General features: G+C 33.5%; 1 protein-coding gene across 1 annotated transcript; it reads right to left on the reverse strand.

Annotated features, from left to right (window-relative positions):
• Positions 1 to 790: 790 nt before the first annotated feature.
• On the reverse strand, positions 791 to 2848 carry LOC115883960 (odorant receptor Or2-like). Its single transcript, XM_030902381.1, has 3 exons — positions 2777 to 2848; positions 2568 to 2726; positions 791 to 873 (listed from the first exon to the last, which is right to left on the reverse strand). The coding sequence occupies exons 1-3, from the start codon at positions 2831 to 2833 to the stop codon at positions 820 to 822; spliced, it is 270 nt and encodes an 89-aa protein (XP_030758241.1). The 5' UTR covers positions 2834 to 2848; the 3' UTR covers positions 791 to 819.
• Positions 2849 to 19013: the final 16165 nt, after the last annotated feature.

The raw sequence follows: 19013 nt of genomic DNA on the forward strand, positions 1-19013 counted from the left end.
TATAGATCTTAGTTCTGGCATATACCTTGTACATTTGAAAATAATTTTAAATTATGCATATTATCGTCCTACATATACCCATAAAATATTTTGCTTCTACATCTTTCCGTTTTTGTACAATCAACCGAGGCGAATGAGGTGCGTCACCCTGTATATATTATTTGGAAAAAACAGAGATAAAATGAAGCTTCTACACCCTGTATCTCCGAAACTAACCAATTTAGTACATACATTTATACGAACTTTTTTACTTATATTCATCTACAGAATATGCTGCCGAAGTTTCTGGAATACAGTTCGGATCAACCTGTATACGATTTATTTTAAAGCAGTAATATTATATTACTAAATAGTATAATTTTATTCGTGTGCATTTCTAAACATACCTAGCCACTTTTTAAGTGTAATAAATTACTTAGATATTACAGAATAAAATTTCCGGCTAATATTTTATGAAATATACTTTTAGCTATTACAAATGTCTACTATATATTTTATAATAAAAGAGCAATCAGTTTAACATTCCTATAAACTGCGGCACAATTATACTAACATTTTTCAACTAGGCAGGGGCGAATACAGAGGGGGGGCCTTGGGGCCCGGCCCCCCCTAAAATCTATAAAATGGGTTAAATATTAGCCTTTTGGGTGAAAAATGGCGCCCTAAAAAGCATATTCTAGATTACTTTTCATTTGCCCCCCCCCCCCTAAAATAAATTCCTGTATCCGCCCCTGCAACTAGGTTTTAAATAGTTTGACTTCTCCAAACCCATGGAACAGATCTTATACGTATTACTTAAAATTGTATTTAAATTAGTTTTTACTTAAAGGAATGCATCATCATAGTTGCATAAGAATAAGCAGCTTTCATAACCTAAAACAAAATAAAAAAAATATATGGAGTGTTTACCAAAGACATCGCAACAAATAGGATATTTTTGGGGGCACTGTAAATGTTTATATGAAATATCAAATCAGTTCAGCATGGAGAATAATATTAAAATTAAAATTCGTCTTAACATGTCATGTGAAGAATGTTAAAATCGTTTTTTAATTAAATATATTAAACAAAGCAAAGGCAAAAATTGTAAATAAACTAATTTCTAATGTAGTAATGTTCCTATTTTTCCTCTAAATGCGTTAGAAAAAATCATGCACAGAAAAAACAAATTTTACTATTTTATGAATAATTTTATTACCTATCTTACAAAAAGAAAATAATGTGTTAGGCCAATATTATTTTTGTAGGGACTATTGCAAGAAGTTTATCGATGTTTCGTCATTTAACTATCGCTTGTAATATTGGGACACCATATATATCTGTAAAATCAGTTCGTACAAATTCCAACTAGGAAGTATTTAGATTTGTGAGTAAGTGTTATATGTCAACTTAAATCATATTATGGTTTACCTTTGTATAATCTAGCAGACGCGGATATTGTCAGCAGGATCAGGAAGGCGCAGCGAGCCTTTGACCAACTAAAATCAGTTTGGACCTTCCGTCAACTCTCCATACAAACAAAATTAAGAATATTCAATTCCAACGTCATACCAGTTTTATTATATGGCTGCGAGACATGGAGAGTGACAAAAATATCCATCAACCGTCCACAGGTATTTATCAACCGCTGCTTGCAAAAAAATACTTAAAATCTTTTGGCTAGACACTATACGTAATACCGATCTGCTTCATCTTACAAACCACCAAGAAGTAGGCATTGAAATCCGCAAAAGAAAATGGGGTTGGATAGGTCACACTTTGCGGAAACCTGATAGTAATATAGCGAGATCAGCGTTGGAGTGGAATCCCCAAGGAAAAAGAAAGCAAGGACGACCTGCTCAAACATGGAGACGTTCCATACTGGATGAGCTTCAACAAGTAGGGTCAACATGGAAGGAAGCAAAAACAACTGCCAAAAACAGAACCCGATAGAGAGCTTTCACTGAAGCCCTTTGCTTCGCGTAGGAGATATAGGATCCTGTATATTGTATAATCTATATTTATCTACACATCTATGACGTAGCGCCACTAGAAGACCACTTTAACGTTATTCAATAATGGGTCAGCTTTAATTATTAATTCAAATACTTTCCAGATGGTATTTGTACAAAGTGATTTTACATTTCAGATAGATAAAAATGTTTTGAAAATCATAAATATTTAAATTCTACGACACATGCAAGTATTCCATTCTAAAAACAAATTCAATTTGTTGCGAACCTTTTGACACACCCTATATTTGCATATTACATTATTATAAATTTTGTTACAAAATATCTGAATATAATATACAGTATGTTCCCCGTTTTTACAAGAGGAAAAACTTTTTTATTATGAACATTTTGAAAAAAATACATTCTTCATAAAATTTAGTGCTTGTTCTAAAATGGTAAATCCAGTTTATACTTTCCCAAATTTCCATACCGTCTTAGAGAAAATATAAACAACATAAAAATATAGTTGAATTTTTTTTATGTCAATAATTAAAAAATGTTTCTTTTTGTAAAGACAATCCGGGGACATTCTGTAGAATATCAGTAGTATTTGCTTAACACAATTTGTTTTACCATGACAGCAGTTTGGGTAGTCATGGGTTTATAAGGTCCTATGGTCAGTACGGCTGGTTTCTGTGCTCTTAAAATAATCATCAATATCATCTGACGAATTTCCTTGTTGTATTCTTCATACCAATTACACTTAAATGCCATAGTAGCCACAGCGATGCTCTGAAAACTCAAATTGTAGCATACTACTAAAGAAATGTTGTATATTATACTTGTAGCTGTACTTCGTTAGCAGTAATAGCAAAAATGAAAATTTGAGTGACATGCATGGAGAAGAAAATGGCTGCAAATATAAACTTGGATTTATTTGAAACCTAGAAAAATATTTAGTACAATTTTTCAATAAAAATAAACATATAAACTTAATACGAGGTAATTTATCACCAACACATTTTTTGTTTATTATTGAGTATTTTGATTTTCGTTTTGGTTAGTTTCCTGTGTGCTATGTTTTGATAATATTTCCTTGCTAATAATTAGTTTTTTTTTTAGACTATTTTTAGACCTATTTTCTAAACTTATAGGGAATTTATTAAACAATTTTTATTTAAATAAGAAAAAATATATCAGAAAATAAAACTTATACAGGGTCCGGCAATTGTGCGTCGGGCATCTGTAGCTATATACCGGGTGCGTCTCAAAAGTAGCTCACCCCCTATAACTATTTTATTTTTTCATATAAAAAAAAACGAGATTTGGTATGTTAGTATATGACATAAATTAGGATCGACGTATTCAATTGTTTTTGGTCACTTCCTGTTTCACCGGAAATGACTACAACTTGTTAATTTAAATAGTACCCTAGGTATTTTTTTTTACTGAATTCGATAGAAAATAACAGTCTGAATAGAATGACATATCACATGTCAACTTTCCACATTTTCACGTATGGTTTATTTGAAATTGTAACATTTGGGTAGTCTTTTAATCAGCCAGGTTAAAGCTTGATCTTCTTTTATCCGTTATACGTTGATACGTTGATCCGACGGTGCTCTGATTGGTCATAGCGTTTTCGCGCCACTTTTCATCCGTAAATATTTTACTTCAGCCCGTCAACGGACCCGTTCATACGATAACGGACGTTTTGACACTTTTTTGACAAATTTAATCTAGCCTTAATAAAAATATAAGTAAAATAGCAAAATCGTTATGGAAACGAAAATATAAAATAACACCAATTTATATCCGATAAACGGAAGCATGAAAATGCAATAAATTTAAAAACTGCGTTATTTTCTAACCAATCAAAGTCCTTAAATTCTACCAATAATATTAATATCGTATCAACGTATCGTCGGACAACGGATGCATGAAAATCAAGCTTAAGACACGAAAAACATTAGACGATCAAATCTATTTTTTCAAGGCTCCTTGATTAAAAATTAGTGTTTTTAACACAGCCGTGGCACTCTAGATTGAAATTTAAAATACGATTATTTTTAAGCGTGAATGTCAACAGTTGACATATATGCAGAATGTCATTTTCTATCAAATAAAATAAAAAGATACCCAAGATGCCATTTGAAAAACAAAGTTGATAGGTTTATATACAGTTTGCTAAAAAAGTAAAAAAAAAATATAGATCTTTAAACTTGACGAAAAAATGTTTTTTGCATCTCAGTATATTATATCAACTTATGATTTACCGTTATTAACTGGAAACCCATAAACGCCACGTTAAACGAATTTATGAGAAATTCGAACAGAATAAGGTATTTGACTGCCCTGTTCAAATCTTTTACAAATCTAAAACAAAATACAATATATGTATGCAAAATACAAATATTATGTATGAAGGTATTTTATTCTGGACTCTTTACTTCAATGTTTTTTGGTGCTCTATAATCAGAAATCTCAATCTCATAAACGGATCGTCTTCAGGTTCTGAACTGAAGCTATTAAACGTTCTTAAATAAAATCCAATTAGCTCAAATTTAAACGAAACAAAGTTTATCACAGTGTAAAGAGTTGCTTGACAAGCCACATTTGTACAGAATCCAGCAACTACAACGAAAATATTTCCTGCGTAAATAATGTAAACATGCTCTTTACGGACTATATCAGGGAGATATATTTCCACAAACAAGGCGTTATTTTGATAGTCAAAGTTTTTCAATCCTGTTTTGAAAATATTAATCAATGGTGTTATCATTAGAGAGCTTACAGTACAATTTGTAACCAACATAATAGCAATATTGATCAACAGATTATATCTTTGAAATTGTTGATATATTTTCTGCACTTCTTTGTTTTTCATTAATGGCATTTCGTTTTCCATGATCCATAATTCTTCAAACATTTCTGGAATTTTATTCATTTTGCATACAAGCAATTTAACTATCATTGTGAAACCTGTGATACTAATCATAAGAGCCTGCATTTTCCTCTCCAAAGGATGAGGGTATCTAGATATTCTCACAGTTTCAGTAAGAAGAGATGCGCTTACAGCTACCACAGATATAGCGTATAAATTTCTATACACGGAATAAATTCTTCTTAACGAAGGTTCTATATATTTCTCAGGCAAAATTCCAGAATACGCCATAAACTTTTTGGTTAAAAAAACTGAACTCTTCATATTCATTTTAGTAGTATTAAATATGCAGCACTGGAATATCTTTCAAATAAGGCTTGTGACTGATGTTTCCAATAATACAATTATGTTTTGAAGTTATACTGAGAAGTACGCCGCTTAATTTGAATCAATAATAAATTACTTTAAGTTTTATGACTTATAGCGATAGATTTTATAGTTATAAGATGAACAATAAATTTTCTAGTTTATTGGGTGCAATATATTCCACAACCCATAATTATTAACAACTGTTTAAATAATTCAATTTTATATTAAAGTTTATGTAACCTCATATAAAAGGTCAATATACAGGGTGTTTCAAAAAGCACGTGCCATCTCTGGTGGGGAAATTCCTAATCTAAAAATATGATTTATTTTTAGATTAGGAATTAACTAATTTTCTTCCAAGACCTTTAGCAATTTGAATGAAATTTTGAGGGTCTATCTATCTATTGTATGGTTAACATCACAACAGAACATATGAAACCAGAGTCATCGTACAAATAAAAGTAAAAAGAAAAATATGCATTTAAATAATAATCGGATAGGGTTTAAAATGTACAAATAAATATACATATAACAAATTTCACAAACAAATATCTAAGTTAATGATGTATTGACTGCACTATCTGAGCTTCCAGGAAATTATCAAAGGGGCCGGAATAGGACCTTAATGGGCATGCTTCTATCAGCCGGATAGTTTGTCTGCCGGTGTTGCAGTCGCATTCTAGGGAGGCTATCTTTCCCCATTTAAACATAGAATCATCACACCTCCCATGATTTGTTCTTATTCTGTTCAATGCACACCATATTTTACGTGGCATGTCACAGCCTGGTAGGTTCTGGGTTATAGCCGGAATATTCTTGACGTGATCTGGCAAATCTGATTGCCATTCTCTGTTCCAACACGCCGTTAATTTAAAACCGTCTCGATGTAAGCTGATTGCTGTTGTCAATTTTGGATGTCTTGAACGAAGCCTGTTGCTATCCAGGTCGTGGACATCCAAATGTATCGGAAATTGAGGCATGTTTGTAATTTTACAGTATTCTCTAAAAAGTGCGTTCTGTCTGAGTATATGTGGTGGAGGAAAAAGTTACTTAGAATAGGAAGCCATTGGGTGAGAGTTGATTTTATTGTTTTTGATATGATACTCATTGTGTTGTCCAATTGGACGTCCATCTTTCCTGTGTGATAATTATTGAGCCACGCCGGGATACAGTACTCAGCAGTAGAATAAACTAAATCTAGTGCCGAGTAGCGTAAGGTACCCGGCGGAAGACCCCACGTGATGCAGCATATTTTATGGAGGATATTATTCCGCGTGTTGAGCTTAGCTACAGGTTGGGTGAGGTGCTTCATGGAGGATAGGATCTCTAGCGTAGTGCCTAAATATTTTGTGTTGTTGTTGTGGAAAAGCCAGTTACCATCAAACCTTATTTAAAGTTCCTGGTTTGCTAATTTATTATTAAGATGGAAACAACTAACTTCCGTCTGCACCGCGCTCGGTTGTAACCTCCACCTGCGGAAGTAATTTTCCAGGGAAGATAAATCATCCGCATATCCAAATTATCTAGCTGAAGTAACCGGCATAGTAGCGATATATAAATTAAATAGCAATGGAGCTAACACAGAACCTTGTGGCAATCCGTCATTTAGTTTCATCTTTTTGCTTTATCTCTCCCCCAGTTTTAACTAAAAGCATACGGTCGATTAGGTTGACATGTTAACATGGTTGACATCAGTCCATATCTCCAAACTGTATCGTACGCTGCGGTCAAGTCAATAAAAGCAACAGATGTTTTTTCTTGGCGTTGACATCCTGCTTCGATGTAAGTTGTTAATGACAGAACCTGATCTACGCAGCTTGTAGATTGCGCTCAGCAGTAGATTGTGCATATAGATTGTGCTCAGTAGTGCGATTGGGCGATAACTTTGCGGCTTGTCGCTAGGCATGCCAGACTTTAGGATGGCAATGATTGGACACATGTTTTTGAAACACTCTGTATATCATATCGTTTCTATTTAAGTTATTTTCTACTGATGTACCTGAAGATGATAAGTTTCAAAAAAGTATCTCTATACAGGCCTGGACAACACGATCTTAGCATATGCGGACGACCTAGCCCTCTTAATAACTACTTCCACCTACACGATCCTTGAAGAAAAAACTCAGACTGCTGCGCTAGCGATTAAGAATAAGTTGGAAAGCATGGGCGTTACACTGGCCCCAGGAAAAACTGAGCTGGTCGTTCTCATTGGATAACGCAGGGCAAAGGATCTAAGCATAAAGCTGGATAACTTAGTTATATAACCTCAAAATAAGGTTAAATACAATGATTTGTGACGTGTGAACGTGACAAAAATCAGATAACTCGACTGGCATCATCAAGCATCTGACGAGAATTACTCCCAATATCGCGCGGAAAAAAAAATTCTGGCTTCGGTAGTTAATTCGGCCATACTCTACGCATCGCCAATCTGGGACAGATCCATGCGCCTCAAACATTACGAAAACATGCTAGAACGGATAACTCAGAGTTGCATCGGTATACTGCACATGCCCAGCAGCAGTACTGTGTCTTTCTAAGATACCTCCGATCAGTCTATTGATCGAGGAAAGAAACCAAATATATCAAAACGGAAACTCCTTCCAGAAAGAGACCAGAAGTATTGCACTAGAGCAATGAGAGACACGATGGGAAGCATATGGTGGACAAAGACTTTCATACCTAATATCAAAGATTGGATAAAATGCGACCATGCAGGTAAACACGGACTATTACATCACGCAAGCTATAACTAGCCATGGAGTATTTGGCGAGTACCTGCACAGGATCCGCAAGACTGACTCTCATACATGATGGTATTGCGAGGCGTCAAACTCGGCTAACTATACACTATTTGAGTGTCACCTGCATGAAGATATACGGGAAAACGCAGAAACAGCATGTAGTATGAAGATCACTAAAGTAAACGTGGGAAACCTTCTGACATTATCGAACGAAAATATCGAAGCGATTTGCGGCATGTTAAGGAACATTATGAAAAAAAAAGAGAAGGACGAAAAAGACAAGATTGGGGTACAGACAAGACCAACATCGAAGAACGGTAAGTCTCTAATCTCGATGAAATGCCTACGGCGATACCGAGATTGGCGAGCTTAGAGCAGAGATGGGTTTTTAGTGGGTAGGCTCTTTCGGATGAGGGAGATCCCCACACTCCGGTCCTAAAGGCGTTTCCCATCTATATAAAGTCAACAATAACGACATAGGCCCATTAGAAGGAGATTATCTAAATATGTAAAAGAAATACCATTCCGGGTGCAGCGACCTACCTCCAGAGCGAATACCACTTTTGCGCTTCCTCGAGCCAGAACTAATGTTAGGTTTCAGGATCCGATTTTCACTATGTGTAGCAACCTTAACTCTCTCTCCGTTAACTGTGATGTGTTTGATTCCTCTGTGGGTACTTTGGTCTCCCTGGTGGGTGGGGGCATGAATAGTTAACGATGGTTTATAGCAATTATATAACAATGGTTTATAATAATAATTTAATAATTAATAATTTGTTATTATCATAATTAATTAATTTAGGTTTAGTTTTCTCTTTTTTTGTAATTTTTTTTCTTGGTTTTGGTTTTTGCAAATTTTATATATTTAATGTTAAGTAACAACCTATTTTTAAGATTCTATTTCCTGTAAGTGGGCTCTAATTGCTTGTTGGAAATAAACTCTATTATTATTATGTAAGGGAGGCGACACCATAATTGAACGAAGTATCAAGAATGGTTAAATAAGCTGGAAATGATGATGATGATTGCCGTCTTCCACATAGATGTAGATGCATGATTGAACTGTTAAAATGATTAATTCTCGTTATAAAGTTATAAACATATGTCAGTGGGATGCTATTTTTATAGAAAATATTTTTTTTTTGTAACTCTGAGTGTTTGAAATTTAAATATTGTATTGACCTAGGATAATTACTACAAAGTTGACTATGAAGTTAGTAATTGATGTTTAAAAATGTAGCGTAATTGTTGTTATATCAGAAAAGAAAGGTAACTAGATATATTCGCATATTAATATTACAGAATCATGCCAATTATTTTAATTTTTTGTCTTTGCAAATCGAGAAATTTATTATTTTTTATTATTTTTTATTACCTTCACTTAAGGTAACATTTAAAATAAAAATACTTAAATATTTATTATTTGAGTGTGTTTACAAGCCAAAATTAAAAATAAATAAATTCTCTAAACCCGAAAAAAACTAAAATATTACTCTAAATAAAAAAAGTTATAACAAGTGTTCAAAAAGACCACCTTCTTGTGCTAGACAGAAGCCTAGGCGGTCGTAAAATCCCCGTCTGACATTGGCTAACATATTAGGGCTAATAGTTTGGAAAGCCTCTCATATTTTTACTTGAAGCTCATCCAGATTATTAGCCCTATTATAACCAAACACTTTGGATTTTACATAACCCTACAAAAAGAAATCATTGGGAGAAAGATCTGGTGCTAGATCACACAAAAGCCACAAGGGCCACAAAATAATTCCATGTTCACTAATTAAACGGTTGGGAAAAGTATTGTTCAAATATTCTTGAACAATACGGGTATTGTGGGCAGGGCAACCATCTTGTTGAAACCAGACATTGTGGAATCTTTCTCTCAATAACTCACGAATTCTAGCGACAACCTGCTGCTGTAACAAGTCCAAATACTTTGCAGCAGTTAAATTACCCTTTATAAAAAATGGACCAATCATATGCTCCCCTATAAAACCACCCCAAACACTTGCTTTAACTCCTGTTCTTCATTAATCAACACATCAGGCATTTTGTGTTTTTGTGCGGACACGCACCCATGTGTTTCAAAATTATTAATAACTCTTGATATAGTAGGTAAAGATGGAATTGGCCTGTCTACAAAAGTTTGTGGAAAAATTGTTTGTATATCCCGATAAGACCTATTTTGGAAATACCATTTTACAATTTACAATTTGAATTTCCTCACGAACTTCGTAAACATCCATTATTTTACTTACAAAATAAATTTTACACAAGAGCTGTATATAGCGAGAATCTATGTATTCGTTTTGGCTATTAAAACACGAATAAATACAAATTCTGAAACATTCTTATCACATATCTACCTATTTTTATTTTATCGCATTTTTTCGCCTGCTTTTTATCCGGCGGACGGGTATATGCTAATTCGTCCGGTCCTGCCTATGTTACTACTACGGTGCGCGGTGGTCCGGTCTGGTATACACTACATATAATTTAAATTAATAAACTTACAACTAAGTTTATTGATTTAAATTACGAGTATATGTAGAATGTTTAGGAGGGGAGTTAATCACCGCGACCTCACAGATCTATGGTGTGTCTTTCTTGAGTTATACCGAGTTTATAACTCATCATATACAGTCTCAGGGCTTTAACAAAAGCCAGTACCTGAGACGGCTCCATAGAGGCTAGCGCCATGTTCATGGCGCGGACGGTCGTCGTCTCGGAGCACTCAGTAATAAGGTGTTCTGGTGTTTCCCCACAGAATCTGCATTCGCCGTTGTTCATTAGCTTCAGCCTACTGAGATGTTCGTTGAGGAGACAGTGTCCTGTTAGAAACCCCGTGACAATCCGAAGATTGTTTTTACTTAAATCAAGGAAAACCTTTGGTTTTTCTCGGTCGTAAGTTCCGAAGAACTTTTTCGAGTGTTTTAGACCGTTGGAGGACACTCATTTCAGGTTACGGATGGAGTCTTCCAGGTTCTTCAGTTCCGCTTTCAGTTCGTTCCCGCTTGGAAAGCAGAAGTGTTCTGGTCCAGTTAGTGGAGTGTTTACTCCTTTTCTAGCTGGATCATTTACTTTTTCATTGCCTTCTATCCATTGGTAAGCTGGCACCCAGAGTAGGAGGACTTTATTTTCTTTGCCTAATTTATTGAGTTTCTCTAGGCATTCTTTGACCAACTTCGAATTGATGGTTACTGAGTTGATCACGTTTAGTGCTGCTTAACTATCGGAAATTATATAAACAATTAAATAATTATTAAACTGCTTTATACAGGGTGGTCCGAACTGTATTCCGGAAACTTCGGCAGCATATTTAGCAGATAAAAATAAGTAAAAAACTTCATATAACTTTTACAATCGAATATAATATAGAACTTATTTCTAAATTTATCTTTTATCTTTTGTTATTTTGGCAAAGGTGTAATTTGATATGGTTTTGACTGGCTCACTGCTTAGCTCTACAATTTTGGAAAATATTTGTGTATGTGTTGAAATTGTATTTATATACTTTTTAACATTGCTAAATTGTCTTGCAGACGCTTTGTTCTGTGCGCTCGGGGTTTCTTTTTGCTTTGCCGGTGGTCCTCTGTTTTTCTTACGGGTTTGTTTGCTGTTGGTATGTTATTGTATTGAAAATGAAATTCTGTTTAGTTATTTTTTACAGGGAGTGTGCCACACTGATGCCTTTGGCAATCAGTGAATCGGTTTTATAATAGCGGTGCACTCCTTATTAGGCTATTAGGCTATTAGTCAGCCAAAGTATGGTTTGTATTTTGTATATTTTTTATATTGGGACCTAATAAAAAGATTTGATTTGATTTGATTTGATTTGATTTGATTTGATATAAATGTATGTCCTAAAATGCTTACTTTCAGAGATACAGGGTGTGGAAGTTTCATTTTTATTTCGATTTTTTCTAAATAATTTCTGAAGTAACGTCAATATTTGGATGAAAATAAGTATCTGGGAGTTTTGTGACACGAGAAATTTGATTTTGATGTCAAAATTACTTCTATTTGTAGGGGGCGCCACCTACATGTGTTTTAACTGTTTTGAAGAGTAACTTTTTGACCGTACCTATATATAACTACTGACTAAAAAAATATACATTTCCATGACTTTTTATGTAAAAAATGTCTCTTGGTAAAAATTCCGTTCCCAAGATATTTAGAATGGAAATAGTCAATACATGTCATTGTTGACAAAAAATAAGCATACGTTGAGTATAGTTATTTGACTGAAATAATAAATTATTATTTTTTAAAATTAATCATTTTTCAATCAAGTTTTTCTGCGAAAAAATGATGATTAAACAGTTTCTTTTGAACTTTTTACACAAAAAGATTTCAAATTTATGATTTCAGTCTAATAAGTATTTAGTCAACATGTTTAGTTTTATGTCAACGATGACAGGTATTGATAATTTCGATTCCAAATATCTCGAGAACCATTACTCGTAGCGATTTTTACCAAGAGGCCTTTTTATGTAGAAAAAGTCGCAAATGTATATTTTTTTACTCAGTAGTTTTATACAGGTACCGACGAAAAGTTATTACTCTTCAAAACAGTTAAAACACATGTAGGTGGCGCCACCTACAAATGGGAGTCATATTGATATAAAAATCAAATTTCTCATGTCAAAAGACACCCATCCATCATTTGTCATCCAAATATTGACGTTACTTCAGAAATTATTTGGAAAAAATCTAAATAAAAATGAAACTTCTACACCCTGTATCTCCGAAACTAAGCATTTTAGGACATATATTGATACGAACTTTTTTACTTATTTTTGTCTGCAGAATATGCTGCCGAAGTTTCCGGAATACAGTTCGGACCACCCTGTATATCCATGATGTACCGGGTGGCCAACTAAAAATGGACGCCGGCTGTATCTCAGAAACTACTTATCGTATAACTTTGGAAAAAAAATTCTAATAAGTATATCGACAAGAGAAATCGCTGGAAATTATTTTCAAGTTCGAAAAATGCCCGCTAGGGGGCGTTTCTCTTATAGCCAATCAGAAAACAGGATTTTTCTCAACAAATGTTTTAAATATTACTGTTGTAATCATCGAGAAATTTGTAATTTTTTTGATATAGAGTATTTTGCTCTATCTCATAAAATAAAGTGGTGGAGGAAGGTTAAACTTGCTTTTATTAAAATAAGGATAACTCTGGTTTAGGTTACGCGATTTAAACAAACTAGGGCTCTTTTAGAAGAGCTTTTCTTCCTTAATGATCTCCAGTATAAATTTTGTTTCCACAATTTTTTTTCGTGGTAGCTAGAGGGCGCTATTTGACCATAACAGATATTGCACTTTTGCGTAAAAAAATTAAATAGGAGGCTATATTTCTCTTTGCACAGTTCAATAGAGCACAAAATTTCCAAAATATCAGCGCAAACCGCAACTTTCTATCTGCTCTCTAACCGGAGATATTAAGAGAACAAATCATGTTAGGCTGCCGCTTAGGATTATATGGTCTAAAAATTATCATAGTAGGCTAGGAAACAAAAACAGGTAAATTGGTTACGTCAAAATATCAAAACATATTTTAATTTCATTTTAATACCATTTAATTATTATTTATCCATGTTCGTTCTTGATTCGACTCAATAAATTAAAACCCAGGCATATTGAATTCGATGACCTAGCTAGCCATGGAAATATGCCGCTCCAGCATCTCTACCTACTAAAGTAAGTGGTATCCAAGAAGCCCCACACATTCATAGCAAAATAAGCGGCACCACTGCCTCAACTACACCAACTGCATTCAAGCTGATGAATTTGCAACAAATGCAATTTCATCATGATGGATCTCCTAACAAAAATGGCAATTAATTTCTAAAAAATTATGAATAGTTCATTTCATTCAGATAATTAAAAAAGTTCAGTCGTTCGCCATCCTAGAATTCCTGCGTAAATATTTACCGACCAACGGTCTTGGTGTTAAACTACTTACATCGAGGGTAGATTTGGACCAGTACTCAGTAGTGCATATTGTTAAGATTCCCATCTTCGTTCGATGCTATATGAAAAGTGGCCCTAAAGACATAAACTTTATAATATAATAATAAATAACACAAAAAACAGGTAAAACACGAAAACAAGTGAAATCAAGGACAAACTTGGATTAATAACTAAATGACGTTACATGAAATAAACCCCTAGTTTTCGACCATACGAAATTCGGCCATTTTCTGTTAAAAGCAATATGGCGGCACAAAATTCCTAGAAATTTTAATAAAATTATTGATTGTCCGACTTTCAAAAATTTTAATCTGAGAACTACTTGCGTATAATTAACCAAGTAATTCGTAAAAATTGTATGGATGGATGATAATGTTACATAAACACGTTTAAATAATTATGACATCATCTTTTTAAGAAAACGCCCGAAATTCGGATGCATAAAAACTGAACTTGAATGTTTCGATATTTTGAGGTAACCAATTTACCTTTTTTTGTTTCTTAGCCTACTACTATAATGTTTAGACCATATAATCCTAAGTGGCAGCCTAACATAATTTGTTCTCTTAATATCTCCGGTTAGAGAGAAGATAGAAAGTTGCGGTTTGCGCTGATATTTTGGAAATGTTGTGCTCTATTTAACTGTGCAAAGAGAAATATAGCCTCCTATTTAATTTTTTTACGCAAAAGTGCAATATCTGTTATGATGTCAAACAGTGCCCTCTAGCTACTACGAAAAAAATTGTGGAAACAAAATTTATACTGGAGATCATTAAGGAAGAAAAGTTCTTTTAAACGAGCCCTAGTTTGTTTAAATCGCTTAACTCAAACCAGAGTTATCCTTATTTTAATAAAAGCATGTTTAACCTTCCCCCACCACTTTATTTTATGAGATAGAGCAAAATACTCTATATCAAAAAAATTACAAATTTCTCAATGATTACAACAATAATATTTAAAATACCTGTTCACCTGTATATTTTTGAGAAAAATCCTGTTTTCTGATTGGCTATTAGAGAAACGCCCCCTAGCGGGCATTTTTTTAACATGAAAATAATTCCAAGCGATTTCTCTTGGTCGATTTACTTATTAGATTTTTTTCCCAAAGTTATACGATAAGTAGTTTCTGAGAAACAGCCGGCATCCATTCTTAGTAGGCCACCCGGTACATTATTATAGACCATACATTATATTTTCATACTGTTTAGAGAAAATAAAAAACATATCCCATATACCTACTTCTTTCATTTTCTATAGTGTATATCAATATTTATGTTTCATTTAAAAAAATGTTTCATTCTTTTAAAAGTACTGATTGATTTACAGCTTCAAAAACGTGCGTTTTATCACTGTCTCATATTTAACCCAGCATGTCTCATTTTTAGGTTTTTGTATGGGTTAAATATGAGACACTTTTTTCTACATACTGACTTTTTAATGGTACTTCTGATAAATTTCTACTTTTGCAATAGTTTTGTTACCACCAAATACACATTATAGAAGAAATACTTTTGTATTTAAATGGTTATTATAACTATAAACTATCATATACAGGGTGAGTTTCCTAGGATGTTCTCTATGGGTATCTCGGAAACTACTGGAGATAGAAAGTCGGTTAAATGGGGAAAGAATTGCAGTTTTGTGGGGTCATAAATATGCGCCTTTCAGATTTTTGAAAAAGTTCATGGCTTACAAGATATTTCGAAAAAAACAAATTTCGGCTATTTTAAAAATTGTCCCTAATCCCATTATAAGCTATTTTAGACAAAAAGTTTTCAGATAAAAGTTGTAGATAATCACATCCTTAATGAGACTGTGCTCTCCGTTTTTTTTTCTAAGGCCTGTCATTTCTGGCATATGGCACAAACATAGGCTTTTTTAAATGGAAACCATAATTGGCCATGACTTCATAAAAAGCGCCATTTTTTAAGCTTTTTAGTGACATAAGCTATAATATCTTTTCTTCGAAAAATAACTGAGTTATAGCCAATTCTTATAATTTTAGACAATTTCACTTAGGTAGCCATGGAAACAAGTTCAATCGCCATTGCTCTCAGAAATGTGAAGCTGTCACATCCAAACTTTGCAAATTAAAATAAACGAAAATTGTAAATATTTATTTTAAAATGAAGAAAAGCGTGTAGATACTCGCGCATCAATAGAGTGGTTCCAACATGACTTTCATTATGACACACCACCCCCACCCCCCATAATGAAATAAATGTTAAAAATTATTTATGTATATCATAATTATACAAACGCAGGGATAGAGAGAGGTGGACTAATTGCATGGGCCTCCTCGATCACCTGACCTATCCATTTTAGATTTTTTTTGCGGTATAGTTAACAATAAGGTTTACAAAGGAACTTGTAAATTAAGAGAGGCACTCGAAGTGGCGGTACGAGAGAAGTTTGATTAAGTCGACCGGTCCTTCTGTGAGAATAGGTAATAATTCAGTTTTAACAATGGCGGATTTTTTGAACACTTTTTAAAGTAACTTAAAGTGTATGTAGTGATATTATTTTTTTAAGTTTTAGTTTGTGTAATATAAATTGTAAAGAACCGTTTAGTAATATATTCTGACTTTTTATAAGTTATAAATCATAACAGAATAAGAATACCATGCAATCTAAGTGAAATTAGCCAAGAAAGATAAGAATTGGCTATAACTAAATTTAACTTTTCTAACATGTCTTGAAAGCCGTTCTCTAAAAAACGTAACATTCACCAGTCAACGTATCCTCGAAAATGTATAGTCAAGAAAAGTTGAACCAATCATCCTACACGCTTTTCTTCATTTGAAAAATTCATATTTACAATTTGTATTTATTTTAATTTGCAAAGTTTGGATGTGTCAGCTTCACATTTATGAGAGCACAGACGATTAAACTTGTTTCCATGGCTAACTAAGTGAAATTGTTTAAAAATGAGAAGAATTGGCTATAACTCAGTAATTTTTCGAAGAAAACATATTATAGCTTATATCGCTGAAAAGCTTAAAAAATGGCGCTTTTTATGAAGCCATGGCCCACTATGGTTTCCATTTAAAAAAAGCTATGTTTGTGTCATATGTCAAAAATGACAGGCTTTAGAAAAAATCGGAGGATACAGTCTCATTAAGAATATGATTATCTACAACTTTTATCTGAAAACTTTTTGTCTAAAATAGCTTATAATGGAATTAGGGACAATTTTTAAAATAGCCGAAATTTGTTTTTTTCAAAATATCTTGTAAGCCATGAACTTTTTCAAAAATCTGAAAGGCGCATATTTATGACCCCACAAAACTGCAATTCTTTCCCCATTTAACCGACTCTCTATCTCCAGTAGTTTCCGAGATACCCATAGAGAACATCGTAGGAAACTCACCCTGTATAACTATGAAAAAAAAATAAAAGTTTTGAAAATGTCTCATTTTTACGCCCTATGATCCAAATGTTACATCTACAAAATTCAACTTTCATATATAACTTTAAAGGCCTAAATAATTACAAACACTCCAAACATATCACTCCGTTACAAATTGGCGTTCACCGTGTACAGGGTAGGTCAAATTCAACGCTTTTAAAGGGAAACATCCTTTTCTATAGGAGATAGACGAAAACTACTATCGGTGTCAGTAGGGGTAGAAGGCCGATTCACCATCAGGAGCAGGAGCAGAGCGCACTGCGCATGCGCGTAAATCAGCTAGGAACATATAAAATACGCTAATAAACAAGAATAAACAGGTTTGGTTTGGTTTGAACAGCTTTAAAACAGAAATAAACAGGTATGAACAAAAAATGAACAGGTCTGTTGTTTTAAGCTAAAAAGCGGTTCAAAGCTGATCAAAAGCTGTTCAAACCAAACCAAACCTGTTTATTCTTCTTTATTAGCGTATTTTACATGTTCCTAGCTGATTTACGCGCATGCGCAGTGCGCTCTGCTCCTGCTCCTGATGGTGAATCGGCCTTCTACCCCTACTGGTGTCTGGAGCTCAATTTTTATCATAAACATGATGGTGAAAGCCGCAAATCGATATCTGTTACCGTTTCGGAGTCACGGGGTGTTTTTCAAAAATGTGCATTTATAACAAATCGCTGTAACTTTTTTGCTATGGAAAATTTTGTGTTTTTATGGAAACGTTTGCAAACACTTTTTTACGTAGAATTTAATGGTTTAAGTATGATTTTTATAAAATTGATAATTTAAGAGTTATTAACAAAAAAAATTATATTTTATTTGGGACACCCTGTATATTTTTAATTAATTGAAAATAATTTAAAATTGACTTTCCAAAAATATACCATACTTGATATTTTGCTCGATTCCTCTTCGAATAAGTAGGCTTTGAACGGCGTCGGCTGTAATGCAAAAAAAATCTAGCACAATTAAAACGAAAATAATATTTGCAATGAGAGATGCAGAATTTTATAACAATTTAAACTATAATTAACAACATCAACACAAAATTAAACTATAGGTGTTCGATATATCTTCTGTTATGGACAGACGGGACCGTTTTTGAACATTTCTCGCGGAATTTATTAACTCAGTAGGGTGAAAGATACCCTCGTATAACCGCTAAGTAAATCTAATTCTTGTCTAGAATTATACAGACAATTTAAAACTAAGAACCTTTACTGTTCCGCAAAGATAAAAATCCATAGGCACTAAGTCTGGCGGCCCCGGCGGCCAACGGTTGGGATCTTGGTTGGCTATTCAATTATTATCGAAATTGGCTGCAAAAATTTGCTGAAAACTTCAGCGTTCTGAGCCGGTGCCTCGTCTTTCTGGAAAAATATGTTTTCGAGTTCCATTAGGGGCAGATCATCAATAAGGGGTCCAAAGCCTACTAGCAAAGCTACTAGTTAAAAGTGGGGAACTTATAAAATTCTGTATTTCGAAAAGGACTATAACAAAATATCAAGTATTCTATATTTTTGGAAAGGTAATTTTAAGTTATTTTCAGTTAATTAAAAATATACAGGGTGTCCCCAATAAAAAATCATTTTTTTCTGTTGATAACTCTTAAATTATTAATTTAAAAAAAATTACACATAAACCATTAAATTCTACGTAAAAGGGAGCTTTGGAAATGTTTTCATAAAAATACAAAATTT

Source organism: Sitophilus oryzae, unplaced genomic scaffold, assembly GCF_002938485.1.
Source record: "Sitophilus oryzae breed Bouriz unplaced genomic scaffold, Soryzae_2.0 scaffold_2006_pilon_pilon, whole genome shotgun sequence".
NCBI classification, from domain to species: Eukaryota; Metazoa; Arthropoda; class Insecta; order Coleoptera; family Curculionidae; genus Sitophilus; species Sitophilus oryzae.